The sequence below is a fragment of the Phoxinus phoxinus genome (assembly GCF_949152265.1).
Source record: "Phoxinus phoxinus genome assembly, chromosome: 19".
Lineage (NCBI taxonomy): Eukaryota > Metazoa > Chordata > Actinopteri > Cypriniformes > Leuciscidae > Phoxinus > Phoxinus phoxinus.
The window spans coordinates 24,022,949-24,042,699 of NC_136894.1; the positions used below are offsets into that span (position 1 = coordinate 24,022,949).

Here is a 19,751-nt window from a genome sequence, read left to right on the forward strand (position 1 = left end):
TACTTTCTTAGGTAAGTCCACATACTGCAAAATAAAGTGTAACCATTTTTACTGTATTTTTAATCAAATAAATACAGCCCCGGTGAGCATAAGAGACATATTTCAAAAACATTTAAAAAAAAAGCTTACTGCAAACTTGTGTGCACATTGAAGTAATACACTTTAGGATACAGTGGCGCCCCAAAATATGTGGTGACTAAAACCACACAAAATGAATGTCACTGCATTACAAACAATCTTAAATCTGCAAACAAATGTTGCTCAGAGCTAACTTCACTTTTTTTTTTTTTTTTTTTTGTGAATGTATGAACTATGAAGTGATCATAATCCAGTCCAATGCACTCCTCATTTTCATTTTGAACAGTAAATATGTTTTATTTAAGACCGAACTAACGTTTTGTGAAATGCTTTACTTAAAATGTCTGTCTTTGAAATAAATGCTTGGTATTTTATGCTTGGTAACTTCAGTTTAGGGTTCAATTCTCACTATCATCTATGACTTTTGCCTCAATAAACTCCTAGGCCCTGTTCACACCTGGTATTAAGATTCGATCTGATCACAAGTGGACGACGCTATATACAGGTGTAAACGGAGTCTAAAACGTTTTGAGCTGGTCCGCTTTCAACCACTTCCAGAGTCGAAAACACATTCGACCGGATTGCTTTCGTAGGCGCTCATGTGGTCGAATGCGTTTGAACAGCCACAACATGTGGTTTGAATGCGTTTTGAACCCCACTCTCCGCCTACTGACCTAATGCGCAAACATTTTGGGAAGCACGATAAAGCCAGATTTAGACTTTATCGGCTGAAGACTCAAGTTTGGTTTGAAGTCGTGTAAACGGGAATGTGTCTTCCTCGTCTGCTTGTGATTTGATCGACCAAAACGCATCTTAATATCAGGTGTAAACAGGGCCCTAGTTACTGCTTATTAATAGTTAGTAAGGTAGTTGTTAAATTTAGGTATTGGGCAGGATTGAGGGATGAAGAATATGCTCATGCAGAATAAAGCATTAATATGTGCTTTACAATTACTAATAAACAGCCAATATCATAGTAAGCATGCTAATAAGTAACTAGTTAATAGTGAGAAATGGACCCTAAACTGAAGTGTGACTAGTTTGTTACATTTGTAAATTTTTAAGAGTGCCTTAGAAGTCAAAGCGCTTTTGTGTGCCAGTGTGCATTGATATTATTCATCGTGTAAAAGACATATCCCAATGCATTGACATCATATTGACCGAACCTCCGAACTCTTTATGCTCTGGTGTTTAACCACTCTAACAAAACGGCATCCTTGAACTTGTCCCACACCTGAACCTGTTTTTCACATTTTTCCTCTCTTCACGCATGTGTGAGCGCGTGATTCCGTGTTTTTGTGTGATTATTTTTGTGTGCGGCTCTGTGACTCATTTGGTTTGGGCCAGCGGCTGCAGGACCGTTTGAGTCATCTGGATGTGTGTGAGAGCGCGTATGTGTGTGCGAAGCTACGAGCACTTCTGGCAGGTTCACTACCATGAAGCTCCCACAGTGACAAGACTGACCCAACCATTGCCTCCAGCAACACAGGGAGTCATTGGCATGCCCCAAATACAAACATTCACTCTCACGTCACTGCAGATCGCAATGCTCATACCCCAATGTCCTAAAGTGTGCTGCCTTCAGACTGCGGTATGATACTTAAGAGCAATGCAGTCTCCTCCAGAATGCCTTCTGAAACCATCGTGCCTTTTCCACAATGTGTGATAACCAATGCCAGCTTTCCAAGACCTCACATGTATGCAACATGGCCACTCTGCTACTGTTATACTGGTGTGAGAGGTAACACATTCACTTTAGGCCAAGTGACAAAAAGGAACTCGTTCTGATTCAATCACAATCAACATTCAAGTAACTGAATCACTCAGGAGTAAAAATGACTCCGTGAACATACAGGCAGTTGACAAATAATATAGATCAAATATATGTTAAGAGAAAGTGAAGATTTTCACCATTTCATTTTAATCACTTTTTGTTGTTTTGCAGTCTTTAGTCATGTGTGGTGTGACATGATTTCTTAAAGGTCAAATATTCAGCTTATGCATTTTTATTCTCTATTTTTGTCTGAAGAATAATTTGATAGTTTACTGAATAATTTATACTGAATATTTTATTATATTATTATTATTATGCATTGTCTTCTTTTAATAATAATAAAAAGTCATATTTCAACCCTAAATAAAATATACAGTTTGTGATATAATGTAATTATTTTCATGAGATACTTACCCCCGATTATCGTGTTTTTTATCCCCATTCTTACCAATAGTTATTCACATAGATGTTCATTAAAAGTCATTTTTACCATTTCTCAATTAGTGTAAATTACAGTAACATTATAGTATTGTTAAATTGCCTTAATTCAATTATTTATGACATAGGCTACTAGAATTTATTTAGTTTTTTCATTGAATGCGATTGTTAGCATTACAGAACAGGAAAAATTAAATGCATGAATATATTGTCATCATAATACCAGTAATGGTCCTTGAATAAAAACAAATAACTACTATAATTTATTTTGATTTTGGACTCAAAATGGACTCGGACATGTTCTTGATTTATTGGTATTCACCTTATAAAAAAAAAAAGAGAGAAATCAATCAAGAATCATTATTGTCATTGGATGCTGCGGTTACCATGGAAACCAATAGCACAACCCTTTTTTATACATTTCTGTCGCGCAAATGGAAGAGCTAAACTCTATCGTTTAACTATGTCATTCTGTTCTTTCTCGGAAAGAAATAAGTTAAAATCCATCCCGTTTTAAGAATGTTCATCAATTCTCGCGCGCTAGAATCTCATGAGCGCGTGCCAGTCTGCGAACGAGCGTCAGTTGATTTTCCCTAAAAACCCAGCACGCGCAGAAAAGACATTCTCAGCCAATAACGCGTGCCAACGATTGGCAGATCATTTCCAACATTTAGCAAATGAAACCACGTGCAAGCATCTCGCTCCAATCCATGTAAACTGAGCGAAGCGGACCTTTGTGGGAGCAATTGCGTTTCAGTGGCGCGGAGGTAGATCTGGATCCCATTGAATTTGTGTTGAAAGCGGAATAACACGGTCATTTAAATAGTAGGGAAACGGATATTGCCGGGCGCGTCTAATTAATCAGCCGTTTTATGTGTATTTGGCAACATACGGATTAGACTGTGCATAGTCAATAGCGTTTTATATGAAAAATAACCAATTTTTACCTGGATGCACGGGAGTATTCTGCGTTTTCTTTTCTCGTTGGACTGTAAATTACGCATGGTCGATATTTTTGCTAATGTTTGGAGACGTCCACTTATTCCTTTCACGTTTTTATGAATTGTGACTCAATGCAAACTATATTTTGAAACTGATATTTTTTTGTAGAACACCCTGGACGAGTGGAGGTTTTATTCGTCTTTAAATAAGACACTCTCCCATCGCCAATGTCACAAAACTGCGTCTTTTTCTACGAACCAAGAGCTGTTAAGAAACGCAAGACCCCATCTCTGTGAATACTGCGCGTGCTGCATCATCTTATTCAATTTGCTGTCAGCCAAGAGAGGGGCAACAATAACTTTGAACGGTTATTGTATCGCATTTCTTTCAGTCTCCGCATCATTTCCCACAGATTCGAAGCGGGCAGCTGTTGCAACACACGCAGGTAAGACGTGCCTTCATTTTGTTCCCATCTGATGCTGTTACTGCTGCAACGTGCGCGAGGATCGCATACACATAGGTCGCGCGCTCATTACAGCATTTTTTGCGTTTTTTTGGTTGATTTCTGTTTATGAACACATCTGTTATGAGCTACATTTTAAATATCCTTAAGAAATGTAAGATGAGGGATGGATACATGTCATGGGGATTGGTGTCGCACAGCGTGTGTCGTCCGCCACTGGAATGTTAATTTCCTCCCTGAGATCTGCCATGATGCTGCTGTGTGTATACCTTGCTATAGTCTTGTTTGCGTGTGTGGGTCACAATTAGCCTATATTGTGAACGAAATAATGTTTGAATTAATATATAGAAATGTAAAAACTGTGTCTTAAAGGGTTAAGTTTAGGGGTAGGGGTTTAAAAATGTAATTATCTCGGTATAAAACAATAGAAGTCAATGGAAAGTCCTCATTGTGATAGGAAAACAAGTGTTGTTTTTTTTGTTAACGGCTTGTCACTTGTAACTATGGCGCATTGTCAACACACGCATTCAAGTGTCGCAAAATGCACATAATTAAGCAAATCCTTCAATGTTTCACTTAACAAATTACACTTAAGTGTCTTTGTTAATTTCTCTTCATCTGTAAATGACAGCACAAAGCTTCTTCTTTTTTGTACTACGACTTGTTGCTAACTAACAGACTTTAATATCCTGAAAGCTACTTTGATTTTATCTTCTAAGGCCTACTGTCCTCTTTCTGCCCTTCATCTCTCCATTCCCATTTCGGTGTGTGCTCGCTCATAAAATGGTAATGGGCTGCATATTGGCCTGACATCTGTCATCTGCACCTGTTTGTGGATGGGACGGATGCCTCCCATCCTCCTGAGTCAGAGAAACAGGGTTGATGATGATGATCAGGAGGAGGATGAAGGGGTGGGGAATGGAGAGGAAGTGGCAGATGAATGGAGATGTGTATTGTGCTCGCTTATAGGAAGAAGTATGTAGGCCTATTTACCGCAAAGGGAGGATGAAACGAGTGAACTAAGAGAGGTGATCCATCTGCCCATCTCTATGTCACATCCCTCTCTATCTCACTCACTGCAGCAGAGCTATTCTAAGAGAACACTTTCGACCCACGCACTGTCAAAAAGATCGAGAAAAATAAAGAGTGTATGAGAGAGAAGGAAGGACGAGAGGCGTGTAGTGTGGCATGCTCAGGCCATCTTTGGAGAGTTAGTGTGCATGTGTGTTAGAGGAGTACGTGCAGATGTTGTAGCACACATCTGTGAGGCACCGCTTTCTCGAGCCCGTGCTTCCAGGACCCTGTCTCTCCGCTTCACATCATTAGCCACACAAGGCGTTGCCGTTGGCAACTCCGGAAAAGATGCAACTTGGTGAGCATAAAGCGCACTGTAAAACAGCATAAGATGCACTTGCGAGGGGCTGTTTAAAGGTGCGTAGCCTTGTGTGTTACCTCATTCCTTCTTTCATAAGGGTCTTTGCTCCTTAAGACCCTTCCTCCCCCATCCCTGCATCCTTCCTGTCTTCTCTTCTCCTCTCAATAGGGTCTCTCTCTGCCCTGCCAACCCCCCACTCCGCACACATCTGTGGCTGTGTCACCCCCCGCTTCCTCTCTCTCGTCGTCCAAAGCTGCATCTCTTTGAGCGTATTAAGCCTTCAGTATGTTCCCACAAGCCTTTTAAGTGGCGTTTATACTGTTATTTGCTTATTTACACCCAGTGCCTGTCATTGAGGTTTTAAGATTCACTGTTTTGCATCAGCTATGCTAACATGTGCATGTTATTCACTGCCGTAACGTGTGAGTCAGTATGTGAGAAAGCTGAGGCTGCACTACAATATGCAAAAAATATGGTGTGCATACACTTTGGACCTTGTTGATCGTGGAGGCTGATGTGATTCACAGCCACATGATCGTGGATGATTTTGTTGTAGGGAAACAACAGAAATGTAACAGACTGGATGCACAGTTCTTCATATTTTTGTTAAGAAATTTAAATAGTTTACTGATTGCAGTCATTGTCTGGTTGATTGTGTAAATGTTATATGGCGGTGTCAGTATAAAAGCTGAAACCTTATGTTGGTGTAAGAATTTTATATCACTATTAAGGTAGATATAGTTATTTTATAGCTATTTTTAATGGGAAAACGAAGGGAAATGATTGATATATTAAATAAACATATGGTAATATTCAATTTTGGAATATTCAGTGAATACATTTTTTTTAAATAATTTTTTTATTTTAGAATTGAATATACACAAAACAATAAAAATAAAATCATACATCATATATCTCAAAAGAGAGACATATAGTGGGAGATGTAGTTGCACTCAGAAATAAGAAGTTTATGAAGGTAAAATGATGCCATAAAAAAATCGAATGTGCAGGGTAAGATTTGTACAGGTGTACATAAGATTGCAAGCGTATATTAAATTTGCACGAGCAAGAGAAAGTTTGTAAAGGTATAAGGCCTTTCAAGTGTAAGATTTGTTTTGTTTTGTTTTGTTTTGTTTTTTACTGTTATTCGTAAGTGTAATTCATGTATTGTGAAACTGCAGCTTCATGCTAACGCAAATTAAATATGATCTGTATTCACCTGACTTCCATTTTTCCGCGCTTACACTGTTGGTACGACCCCCGCCAAAATATGACCAAAAGCATTGCAAGCCTGTGAACAGCTATTTGCGAGCGAAAACAACAGAACTGCAAAACATTGTGTAAAAATAAACTGTTGCAAATGTCTAAATTACGTACATGGGGCTAAAAAGTTCCCGAAATAACCAGATTTATACAGTTCTGCTGTTATAATTTTGGCACGATTCTCTCACTCATTGAGTTTTGCACATAGACTGTATAAAATGGTTTTGCTAGTGCGAGGAGGAGGGCGGGTCCACCTTCTTCTTTTAGCCAATAAAATTAGCTTCTCGATTGAACTCTTATCTGATTGGTAAAAAAAAAAAAAAGCCAGACGCCAGAACACATCATTATCTTCATTTGGCTCAGCATCGTACTTATTGCCGAAATGGTACTTTTAATGCACACATACATGTTAAATAAATGTATGTATATATAAATTGCTCAATAAGCTGTGTACCGTTAGGCTGACTTTATGAATTCATACTGAATCAGGGATTTGATTTATTCACTTTCTTTTGTCTTTCAGTGAAAATCCAAGACGAACAAAGGAAAACAGAAGCCAAGACGAAGAGCCATCAGCCTGGATGAAAACGACTGGTGTCCCAGCCAGGAATAGGAAGTCATCATCTTTTCTAAAGCAGACGAACCATCACTGTTTTTGTGAGCCAGGGGCTTTTTGAAAGGATGTTGATTTGCACAGATTGAAGATTTTTTCCTTGACTTTTTGCTACCAAAACCAGTGCCAAACACTAACCGTGCCAACCAGAAGCAAGAAATTATTTCACCAGTACTTGTGCATTTTTGTTCATCCATTTACCCACAATTTCCACCAACTTTAATTCTTAATTTTCATCAATCTTTTTCACTACTGAAAAGCATGTAATAGTTCCCAAGGAGTATCGTTTTTATTTACATCATTTAATTTGAGTCACACACAACAAGCAGCTTTTGCTCCCCAAAATAGGTAGAATAGTGCATTATTGGTTAAACATGCTTTATGTAAGAGTGGCCGTTACGAATGCATTAGCCTGAGAGAGTTCGGCTCCTGATCGATTGATCGATGGATGGACGGGCTTATGGATGGCTGGCACAAGCCTCATTAAACTTTCCAAAGTGAGCTGCTGCTAATTCTGTTGATTAGTCGTCCGTTCCTCTCACTGAGGCCCGTTTTACTCTTCCTATCCATCAGATCTCTTTAGTCATCCATCTCGTTTGCTCCTCCCACCTCTACGGACTCTGCACATTTAGAGCAGAACCCTCAGGAGTCTCTGAAGGGTTTAGATACTGAAGCCATACGTTTCATAGCCATACTAACGTCCAGATCCCTGCCAGCGTCGAGAGGATTCGGCTTGACCATTCTAGAACAGCAGATGCATGGGTATATTCAGGAATATTTTAAGAGGTCTATATGTTCGACGGTGGTCCAGGTTTGACGTTCCGTAATCTGCCATATTCACCAGCGAGCCATTGACGCGTTTACTGTGTTGATAGTGGGACGACGTTTAAAGTTGTCCCACTACTTGAAAAGACGCTCTTTAACACTTAGGATAGGTCTTTTGGTGCGTTTGCTTGACGGTCCACACGTGTTCCACATTGACGGATGAATCCCGACTTGTTCATGCCTGTTCAGTGGGCTCAACCATGCTGTCCTGCCAGAACTGGGCCCAAGCCCCCGTTTGTTTTATTCTGTTGGGTTGAGCTAAATCCAGAGCAGAGACACTCACGCAAGAGGGTCCAACACACATAGACCCTCATCCTTTACCTAGACTCAGTCCATCATTCCATTTCCTTTCTTCCTTTCCTGAACACTTCTTCCTTTCTGGCCTGACTTGTGTCGTCAAGCCAGGAACTAATATATACCTGCTGCTTGTTACACTTCGCGAGTGCCCTAACCGACCTACACTCTTCCAAAGCCTTCGTAATGAGCCTTTGTTCCGTGGTGCCACCTTTAGAGAAAAGATCAGCTCTTCCCCATTTCTCTTGAACTCTTGAAAGTTGCTCTTTCATCGCTTCGTCCTACCTTTTATCTCTAGCCTCAATAACTTCCTTCTGAAACTCGAAAAGATGAAGTACTTAGTATTTTTCTTTAGAACTGACACTGTTAGCTTGATAATTTGGACCGCACAACAGAACCTCAATGACCTTTAAAGGTATTCTTGTTAGTCTTGCAAGATATTCTCATTGATGATTAAAGGCTAAAGCGCCAACCAACTGAGATTTGTTTACGAGACAACATCAGTTCTTGAAGCTGACAATGACCGTTGTTTACAAATCACACAGAATATCTGAGTAGTATTAACTGTTTCTTTCTATATGGTTGGTTAGTGAGTCGAGAACTGAAGTGCCAACCAGAATAGAGAGCATTTGGTGAGATATAGTTTACACTCAAACAGAAATGTTTACATGTTGCCCATAAGGTGAACTCAGATTGAGTCTTGAATGAGTTGTTTGTGCCATAGATCAGTTCAGTTACACAGACTTAAACAAAACCACCTTTAAGAGGATGTTCCCATGACTTTGACACTTTAAAAAGTTTACATTGTTAAAATATACGTTTTGTTTACAGAACTAAATTGCTTGCAACAAAAGTCAAATACTTCATTGTCATATTTCTAAAGCTGTTTTTTTTTCTCATTGAGAAGATTCCAAATATTTGATTTTGTGCCAAATCAACATTTTCAAGCATTCCAACTCTCACACATCAAGCATAAAACTTGTACATAGATTTACCTCATTCTTCTTAATAATTTCCTCAGAAATATGTTTACACCCTAACTGCGAGTATCATGCTTTTTTCTTCAATCTGAAATCCCGCACTTGGATGTGTATTTTGCATATGAAATAATTTGCGTACTAGTGTATGCACATGTGAAAGAGAGATTAACTTGTCTACATGTCTTATATATTGCCACATTGACTTGCAACTTTTGATAGACGTCAGCTTTTTGTAGGCCTCAGTAGTCTTTTGTACGAAGGCTTCACTTTTTTTCATCTTTGATAAAAAAAAAAGTCCCCTGTATCAAGATGCCACCCGCTGCCATCTTGCTTTTCTTTCTGTTCTGCCCTGTGGTCTCCACAGTGACTATTACCTCGGAACGCTCCTCTGTGAATGGGGGGCCGGTGTTGCTTCTGTTGCGAGGACGTGGCCGCAAGGCCCCTCAGCCTGACATGCGGGATAAGGAGGCTGCTGCCATGGCGGCAGAGCCAGAGGCAGCCGAGATCCCTCCGAGACCCCTGCCGCAGATTATGCTACCCCGCAATGTAACAGCCGATGCCCTGAAGCCCCCGCTGGGAGCCGCACAGGTGGCGCCTCCTCCTCGGCGACTGGTGGACGTGGACGTGTGTCGGGGCTACTACGACGTGATGGGACAGTTCGACAACACTTTCAACTGCACCAGGGGCACCTACATATACTGCTGTGGCACCTGCCATTATCGCTTCTGCTGTGAGCACCAGCGCAGCCGTCTAGACCAAGACTCCTGCAATAATTACCGCTCACCTGACTGGGCCGTCACGCCGGGAGACGTCACTAAACCCCCGGTCCGAAACGACCCAGATTTCGACCCGCTGCAGCAACAGAGCAACAGCACGGCTTACGTCATTGGGGGAGTCATCTCTTTTACCATGGCTGTGGCCATTGGGATTAAAGTGGCCTTCCATAAACTGTCTCGACGACCGAGGAATAGAGACATCAACATGCCGAGGTGAGTGAAAGGCCTATTATGACTGCACTCACAAAGTGGAAGGAGACAATGCTGTACACATCTGAGTCTGCACCAGTGACTGTCATTTGAAGAGATCCGTTTTGATTTTGATGTCAGACTCTTTCAGCTTTTGCTTTTTGATTTCGTCATACACTCATCTTTCATTTTTACTATTTATCTCTCTCTCTCTTCAGAGCGCTGGTGGACATTCTGCGTCACCAGTCTAGTCCGGTCCAGCAAGGAGAGAGGAACAACAGCACGGTCCTAACAACCGCCACCTCCAGTGAGGGCACACTGGGGCGGCCATTGAAAAACTTCTACACTCCTGTCCTCCAGAGCAAAGATAACCGGAGTGAGTCTATCTCACCCACACACACATACGAGTTATAGATCGAATAACAGTAAAATATTAAGCAAAGGAAACAATGGATGTATGCAACTTGTATAAACTTGCAGGGGAATGAATGAGTGGATATAGAGAAATAGGCGCTTGAATGAATCAACAGCACAGAAATGAAGTCTGGAGGCATGATTTAGTCGACAGATTGAAAAGCCTGAGTGTATGAGGTAATGTAGAACAGAGGATGTGTCAGAAATGAGTCACATTAATCCTGCTTCAGAGACAAAAGATGCCATGTAATAACCACATGCAAAGAGAGCAGCTGTAAAGGATTGACCAACATCCATAAGTGAGATTGTATCTCTATCTTTTAGAAAGTGAGGAGTAATCAGGGGCCAATGAATAAAATGTCTGGTAAAATATGGTATTAGTTGTGATGCTTGATTTTCATCTGGTTTAAAGACACACACACACACACACACACACACACACACACACACACATCGAAATTATTCAACCCCCATTGCAAATCCGGTTAATTGGCCAAATGTACAGACTTTCAGCTGTTTCCAATGAACAAATCAAACAAAAGTAATTAAAATAGCTCAACACAACAAATGTTTCAAGTGGTTTCCCCATATCCAACTAAAAATGCAACTTTTAATGACTGCCGCAGTCTCAAAATTATTCAACTCCCTGAATTGAATCCCTCACAACAGCACAAATCTGCAAAACAGGTGTTGTCTCAAGCACACCTGATGCAACTAATCAATGGCTTCATAGCGAAGGCACTAAATGTTCCCAGAGATATCATTGGAAGCATAGTTTGCAAGTTCAAAGTTAAAGGAATAGTGGTTACACTTCCTGGACAGGGCAGAAAAAGGAAGTTATCAACGGCTGCAGCCAGATTTCTGAGAAGGCAAATTCAGAAAAAACCTTGAGTCACTGCAAATGACCTGCAGCAAGACTTAGTGGTAACAGGCACTGAGGTTTCAGCTTGCACAGTAAGGCGCGTACTAAATGCATGCAGGTTCCATGGCAGGACTCCAAGACGTACACCACTACTGACCTAAAAGCACAAGGAAAGTGCTCAAAGTCATATAAATAAGCCACAGAAATGTTGGGATTCTGTTCTGTGTAGCAATGAAACTAAACTTTTCTGGAACTTTTGGTGGTGGCTTGGTGATGCTCTGGGGCTGCTTTGCATCCTCTAAGATGCTTGCCATGATGTGGTTGAATAATTTTGAGACTGCAGAAGTCATTAAAAGTAGCATTTTCGGTTAAATTTGCGTTTGCACTAAAATTGCGTTATCAGTTAAGTTTGGGCAAACCACATACAAATATTAGTTGTGTTGAACAAATTCAACAAAAGTCATTGAAATAGCTCATTGCAAACAGCTGAAAGTCTGTCAATTTTGGCAATAATTTCGATTACAACTGTGTGTGTATATAAATATACTGTAAATCTTTTGTAACATTAACTTTATTGTCACTTTTGATTAATTTAATGCATCCTTGTTAAATAAATAGTAACAGTATTCATTTCTTTAAAAAAAAATCCTACTGACCCCAAACTTTTGAATGGTAGTGTATATATAAATGCATTCATAAAATTCTAATTTCAAATCTTCAAATTTAAAAATTAATATGGAAGAAAAAAAACAACATAATATTTAATGTCAAGGATGTAACCAAAAATGTAAAACTGTGGAAACCAAAAGTAAAATTTGACCAGTCTGTCATTGCAAAATTAAAATAAAATAAATTAATATTATGGGGATGCAAACATCATTGTCTGTGCCTCTGTTGGTTAGCCATCATTTCATAAATGATGCTCTTTCTAGGATTCGGTCCATTTTGTGTTGAATTGCCTTTTTTCTCTCTCAAGTTTTCAATGTTTTGCTACATTTGCTAAATGGAACACACGCAGTTTGAATGTGCCACAGGTGGTCTTTCCAATCAGTGGTGAGAGTATTTTAGTGGTATTTTAGTATTTTAGCTGTTAGAATATTTGCATATAATTTCTTTCACCATTATTGACAAAGTAGTACGACTGCCCTGCAAGTAAGCGATGTGGTACAGCATGACAAAACTGCTTTAGACTGCTTCAATCATTATAACAGGAGCGTTACACATCACATCGTGTTTTTCACTTGCTGTGCTGATAGACATTCGGGAAATTCTTAAAATTGCCGTAACAAGTCAACCAATAACCATGTTTCTAATTTGAGATATTAAATGTGCATATAGGCCTCAAATGTATTGTATGACCTGGGAGTGGGTCGGTGTTCACTCTGCTCTCTTGCAGCTGGGAAACACAGTTTTGGCCAGACTGGGTCCAGTCCTAAACACACAACTACAATCGGTAAGCCAAGGAGCTTAGGCAGAGTGTGCAAATGTGTCGCTTGTGTGAGAGCACCAGTAAGAAAGCTTCAGATTTGTCTGTGTGTATTTGTCACTGCCTTTGCTTTGGCCTGGTGTAGTTGGTTCGAGTGTGTTTGCTCGTGCCCTCCCACTCTGTCGCTACCCTGAGCCATTTTCTTTTTGTTTGTCCTGCACCCAGCACTGTTTGCACCAGTCAGCAAAGCTTCAGTAACTGTGTTGGCATGCATAGTAGCAGAATGCCAAATATCATGAAGAAAAAGGGTCTTTTCTTCATGTTTATGCATAATATTATATTCATATTTCTTGCAGTATATCTACAGTATATGAATATGATATTTAACCAATAGATTGGGGGGAAAAAGTCCTGATGCTGTGGATTGCAACTTGTGTCCAGGTTCTCACAGTGGAAAAAAAATATCTATCTATCTATCTATCTATCTATCTATCTATCTATCTATCTATCTATCTATCTATCTATCTTAAAAAAAGTTAAATTAATTTCTTTGAATTCATGGCTCACAACACAGATAGATAGATATTGTCTATTGTATTGGCATTTTCAGATGTTTTTTCCTATTATAACTATTGTTGTTGTTATTTTTTGAGTGTTTGTGACCTCGAGGGTTGGTGTGGGGGGGTAGGATGTAAAACCAAAAAAGGAATTTTGTTCATCAACACATTTTGTATAATGTACATTTAGTTATTCTGCATAGATAGATAGCAATAATATTAAAAAGCATTTTAACTTTTAACTTCATGGGTCGAAACAACACATATTGCATATGCCGTGAAGGTTTAGTGATTAAAGAACCGGAGTCTAACTCCAAGGTACTTAAGTTGAGATCTCAGCAAGGATGATCTATGAACTAGAGAATTGCTGAGTTCCCATGTGACCACTGTGTCCTTGACTACATTTAATCTGCAGTGCTTAAACCAAGGTTGCTCCAGGGGGACGTTCTCTCTAGTATGTGTACGGCAAATTACTGTAAGTAAAAAGTGTCTGTGGAACAAATTACTACATGAATTAGGATAGTATCATTACATGAGGATATATTCAATTTAGAGGGAAAGTTAAGCGATGAACAGTCGTCTAGACACACAAATGTTCCTATTGCATTGTAGGTAATTGTTAGACATCTTCCCTTGTCATTTAGAGAATCGGGGCAAAGCTTCTGTGTTCCAGTCACCCACATTTAATTAGACCCATATTCTACATTCGACCCAGATAGATATGCTTTGAACACACAGCGGTTGTTGGTATTTGTCTTATTCTCCTTTGTTCTCCACTCTTAGAGCGAGTTCAACGCATGAACAACACCCAGTTGGCCTCCACAGGAACACTGATGTCCAGCAAGCACAATAATTCTGGCTTTCACCCCTCCTTCTCTCACTCCTTCCACAACCTTGCCCAGCTACCTCCATCATACGAGACCGCCATGAAACCGGAGCTTAACCGCTACAGCTCCCTCAAGAGACTAGGTGAGTGTGTGTCTGAAAAAGAAAGTGTGTCATTTCAACGCTGCTACTACTCATAGGGTCTCTGTGAGGGAGTGTAGCTAGGGGTCAACTGTTGCTTTTTTAGGAAGGATGCTCTGTGGCATTGGATAGTTGTTGCACATATAATTTTATTGTAGATACGATTCATATTATTTTATTTCAAATATTTCTATTGATCATATTCAGTCATATTCAATCACTGCCTGAACTCTATAATTAAAAGAATTAGGAAATTACTATTATTATCCTAACATTAACATAAATTTCATATCTGGATATTTTTATTCGGATAACATTTTAATCCTTCAATGCAACTCCAGTGTGATCGGGCGGTGCGATCTCACTCAGCTGCACAAAATATAAATCACCATTGACATATTACAAGAGAGGTTATGTTAAGCTGAAATTATATAAATTAAATTGAATGTAATACATTTTATAAGCATTCATGGATAATTCAATTGAATGCTGTTCATCATTTCTTACATTTCCTTTTTTAGTGAACTCTGTAGTTTGTTGAAATTATCTAAAAAAATAATCAGATATTGACTAAAGATTTTTTAAAAAAAATTTGTTTTTAAAATATAAAAAATATTTGCATCAATATTAAAATATTAATAAAGTATTAAAATATACAAAATGTTTTAGTACATGTAGAAATGAACATTAACCACCATGAATTAATGCCGTTAACTGTTAGTTTGTCATACCTAATGCATGATTTAATGTTAAAAAAACTGAACATTATTGTGAAGTGTTATTAATTTGTTACAAATCTGCAACAGTGTTTTTAACCCCTTAAGCGGCACCCCCCTTTTTTTAAATAGACATGAAAATGCACATTCCGAACTTAAATGGTAGTAATTCAGGAATGCTTTGGAATATAGATGTAAGATTGGTCTTGTTTTAAAGAAGACATTTGGCAGATTTTTGTAGAAGTTAAATAAATTAAGGAAGTTAAACAGAAAAAAAGTTATAGAAGTTTGAGTTTATGAAAATGTACAATGTTAAAAATTTAATTATTCACATTTTATATAAAATATATATTTTCAAAACCTTGAGGACTCTAAAAATGCAAAAAAGTCAAAGCCAAAAATCTGAACATGTTGCGTTTCAAATTTTAGGTTGATATCTAAAAAAAATAAGCTTTCAGTGAGATTTTGTTTGGGCGCAGTACCAGACTTTTTCACTAGTTGACATTACTGCCCATATAAGGGCGCCTCCATTTCCATATGTTGTTTGAGTGATCTGGACCATTATTTTTTTACAATTTTCATACAATTTATGAAGTAGACATCCTATTCAGAAGTATAGGATGGTTTGGCAAAAGTTTGGCAGATTTTAAAATGAATTCAACCTCTAAGAAACACAAAAAGAACACGTATGTGCATTATAGCTCCCTGCCACATCACAAATGGTGAATCTATTCTTTTTTTCTTTATATTTAAAACATTTTCAGACCTTTTTTTCTAAAAGAATTGAATGGATGCTATCTTTTGAACTCTTGGCATGAAAACAAACTGAGGTTTCTACCATTCTTTCGTGATTTTTCATGTGCATCACTATTTCAAAATAAAGGTCTGAACACGCCTTAGGAGTATGAAAATATACTTGTTGCAAATTGATAAATTACGGCTCCTCTGTAATTTATTTTAAAAATCAGTCACCAGATATGTAAACTAGAGATTGTAAGCTTTCAAATGATATATAGTTTGACAAGATTACCGTAGTTTAGGTTTAGTATAGGATATTACTGTTTTAAATATGTAATGGCTGTGGCCGGCCGGTGCCAATATAAGGGGTTAAGTGATTTCTTTTTAGCATTGCATGGCTGAATACGAGTAACAAAAACACATTTGAATGTTACACCTCCATTAAATGGGGTCAACATCTGTCTCATACAACAATGCATTGTTTTAATGAGGTCAAGTGCGATCTGATCACTAAAACGCATGTTAATACCAGGTGTAAATGGTCAAATTTATGAATGATATTAATTTTACATTTTCCTAACTACAGAAAAAAACCTGGATGAATATTCTGGATATTACACCTCCAAGCGAAGGCCAAACAACGCCCAGCCCAGCTTCCACTCCTCCCAGCACCACCTGCCCTGGGGCGGTGACTTCACACTGGGTGCCCGGGGAACCCTACCGCTAAACATGTCCCGCACACGCATCCATGTGCCCAGTTCCACTTCCACCCCCAACCCCTACCCTTTACCCCAGACACAGTACAACCCCACCTTTGACACGATGAGTAAACCGCCTCGCCGGGTGATGTCCCAAGACCAGCTTCTGGCACTGGGGGAGGGGAACACTCTCTCACGCCTCTCCAAGAACCAGCAGCATCAGTATTACAAACCCATGACCACCAGCAAGAGCTCCAACACCCAGACTTTGCGCAAGTCTCACGAACGCCTCTTGGTGTCGCCAGACCGTCTGGAAGAGCGAATGATGGTCGATTATAGCGGGATGGTGTCCACCGCGTCCCGTCTCTCCTACCACCAGAAAGCGCAATCCCAGCAGAACGTGTGCGTGACGCCCTCACTCGACCGCCATCACATGATCAAAATGAATTCGCACCCTACCTCCGGCCGCGAGCAAGACCACGCGGTCGCTGGAATGTCGTCGGGTCACGGGGCTGGGACTTTGGGATGGGGGGACGTCCACGGCTCCGGAGGAGGGCCTGGAGCGATGGCGCACAGCGCTCGCCGGATGGCCTTCGCCAACAAACGCCAGAACACCATCGAACAGCTGCACTTCCTCCCCGGCGGAGGTGGGGGAGGGGGCGGGGGTGGAGGTCAGGCGCTGAGGACGGGGAGCAAGAACGAAGTAACCGTGTGAGTGCAAAAAGAAAGAAGGAAGATGGTAAGGAGATGGACAAATGAGGTGTGATTGCGCAAGCCGAAGGAAGGGAAAAAAAACGGCAGAAGACCGAAATGAAGAATGAAAAAGAGGAAGGAGATAAGAAGGTGGTCAGGAACGAGGCCCATTTGAAGAGAACACACAGTGTATCACTATTGAAAGAAAGAGGAACGTGAGACTATGCCCGAAGTGATTCTGTAGATCCCTAAATTGTCAAATTCTCAACAAACAGAAAGTGAAGAGGGACTCAGGTTTCCTCTGACATGTGTGTAGCATATAGTGTCATGATGGCACCATTCAGACATGCTCTGAGGAGACTCAAAAGTGAAAAGGTTCATTATTAGAATAGGCCATGTTTTCTCTAGTTAGTGCATTCCAACTAATGTAAAAGCCAATTGGTTTAGGGGTTAATTTTTTCTGAATCCAATGACAGCAGTTGACCTGGCCTCAGAGTTTGCCAAAGTGTCATTCTCAAAGAGGTGTAGGTGTGTGTCACCTTCATCAGTAAAAGAAGAGAACAATGAGATATACTAGATGAAACTGACAAGTGTCCTGAATTACCTCACGGAAACTATGATTTGACCGTTCTCAAATCAGATTTGACTTGACTTGGGAATGGATTGTGGCTTGGGGGAATGGATCGTGACTTGCCGTCAAGCGCAGAAAATGCTGGTACGTAAATCGTCAGCGAGAAGAACTTGGAACTTGAAAAATGTCACTCGTTTCGTGACCTGACTCTTTAGTCTGCACTGTTAATATGAGTCCAAATGCCATCAGCCATATTAGAGCTTATTCATATGGAATACAATGGAGGAAAACATTTTCATTGGGAAACGGGTGTTATATTGTTGATCAGAGATTTTTAGCATCTTATACTCAAGACTGTGAATCAAAAGTTGACATGAATACTTTTTTGCATTGTGGATAACATTTTGGCTGTTTTATAATATAATCAAAAGGCTGTCAGTTTGATGGGTAAATCAGGTTATACTATCTGAACTAGAAATGTTTGAGTATAGAAAGTCATTTGGCAACCGAAGTCAGCCGTTCAAAACCGATAGAAGTCATGCCTCTTTCTTGCATGTTTGACCAGTCAGAGAATAGCTTCGTATGACGGCATCAAACGGTCCGGAGTTGTTACGGTTGTTCTGTTATTAAGTGTTAAGCGCTGAGATTTAATCATGGGCATGCAGTACGGGAATAAGACCGCATAGTCTTCACACTTAATTTGCAACTCAAGCTGTTGTATTGAGGGGGACAGGGGAAAGGGTTTAGTTATACAATGGACAATTTAATCCAAGGGCTATTCTGAAACTTCTTCATGTGTGTCTGTGCTTCCGTGCTCTTACGGCTTTTTATCTTTCCCCCGTGGCACGGCTGTGCGGAACATAGAGGCTACATGCCAATGAGTGTACAAAACAGAAAAATAGAACAAAATCTGCAAAGCTACTTCAACACTTTGAGTCACACTAAGATGCATTATTATCTAACCGATGAGTTAGGATTTAGGAGTAAAAGCTGTCTTGTTTATCTATATTATATTCAAGAAAAATGTCTTTTTTGTTAGCGATTTCTGTGTGTTTTTCAGCTGTCTCCACATCAAATGGACACTGTTGTTGTGGAATGTCTGAGAACGACCTGGCTGAGCAAGATTATTGGGCCATAATATAGTATTTTAGATCACTCTGCAATGTTTAAGCTTTTATTAACTTGTTAATAAAACTGAAGTTAAATATGTTGAAAAGGAAAAAAAAATTTGAATTGAATCCCGAATGTTCAAATATGTACACATGCCAATTTACGTGCATATATATATATATAAATATATAGTCATCGATATTATTCATATTTTTGATTATTATCATTGTTTTGTTTTATTTTTTTCTGTGACTTTAGAAATTGTTTTTATTCCTGTTTTATGTTTATATTTGAGTTTATAGTGGATTCTAACCTTTGTAACTCAACAAAAAAGCAGATGCAATCATAGTGAAAAGACAAAACGCATGAAGATGTCAAAGCCAGTGTTGATGATGTCATATTGCTGACTTCTGATGTCAAGGTGTGTATGTGTCCAGTTTGTGTGTCTGTATTTGTGTGCTTGTGTGTATTTCAGTGTCTATTTTGGAATGCTTTATCTCGCATTTTATCTGACTTTTGCTTTGTGTGAAATCAGAGAATGTGCATTTCAGAAAACCCAAAATATAATTTTATTTTTTAAGTGAGTGTCTCTTTGAATGCAAAAAATAAATAAATCATTAAAAAAATTATTTTCCATTGCTGCATTCACCAAAGTTATGAAAAACAGAATAAACAACCACAATTTATTTAATGTTTTTTTTTTTCAGTATTATTTATTTCCTTTTCTTCTTCTTTTAGATATGTTTCTTGCCATGAAATACATAAACCTTGTTGTAAATTTTATGGGGGGAAATGCCACAATGCCATGCATAAAATATCTACAGCAAAAACTTTAATTATTATTTTTTAAATAAAATTCTCGCCATTAAGAAAGAAGTTGTTTTCTGGAGATTGACACGTGTTCTTTTTCTCATGAATCATGAAATATGTTGGTTGGTTTTTACATGAATATGTTTTTGAGATATGTTTTAAATCTCGATATATATGTGC

The 19,751-nt window shown here is 39.2% G+C and overlaps 1 protein-coding gene across 2 annotated transcripts; it reads left to right on the forward strand.

Moving 5' to 3' along the window:
• Positions 1-3,028: 3,028 nt before the first annotated feature.
• On the forward strand, positions 3,029-19,628 carry shisa7b (shisa family member 7). 2 transcript variants are annotated; one of them, XM_079591547.1, is made up of 6 exons: positions 3,029-3,677; positions 6,857-10,034; positions 10,229-10,386; positions 12,683-12,739; positions 14,053-14,238; positions 16,276-19,628. In XM_079591547.1, the coding sequence occupies exons 2-6, from the start codon at positions 9,355-9,357 to the stop codon at positions 17,100-17,102; spliced, it is 1,908 nt and encodes a 635-aa protein (XP_079447673.1). In that variant the 5' UTR covers positions 3,029-3,677; positions 6,857-9,354; the 3' UTR covers positions 17,103-19,628. The 2 variants fall into 2 exon arrangements, with proteins under 2 accessions (XP_079447673.1, XP_079447674.1); XM_079591548.1 differs by lacking the exons at positions 3,029-3,677; positions 12,683-12,739 and having other exon boundaries at positions 9,244-10,034; positions 16,276-19,622.
• The last annotated feature ends 123 nt before the right edge of the window (positions 19,629-19,751 follow it).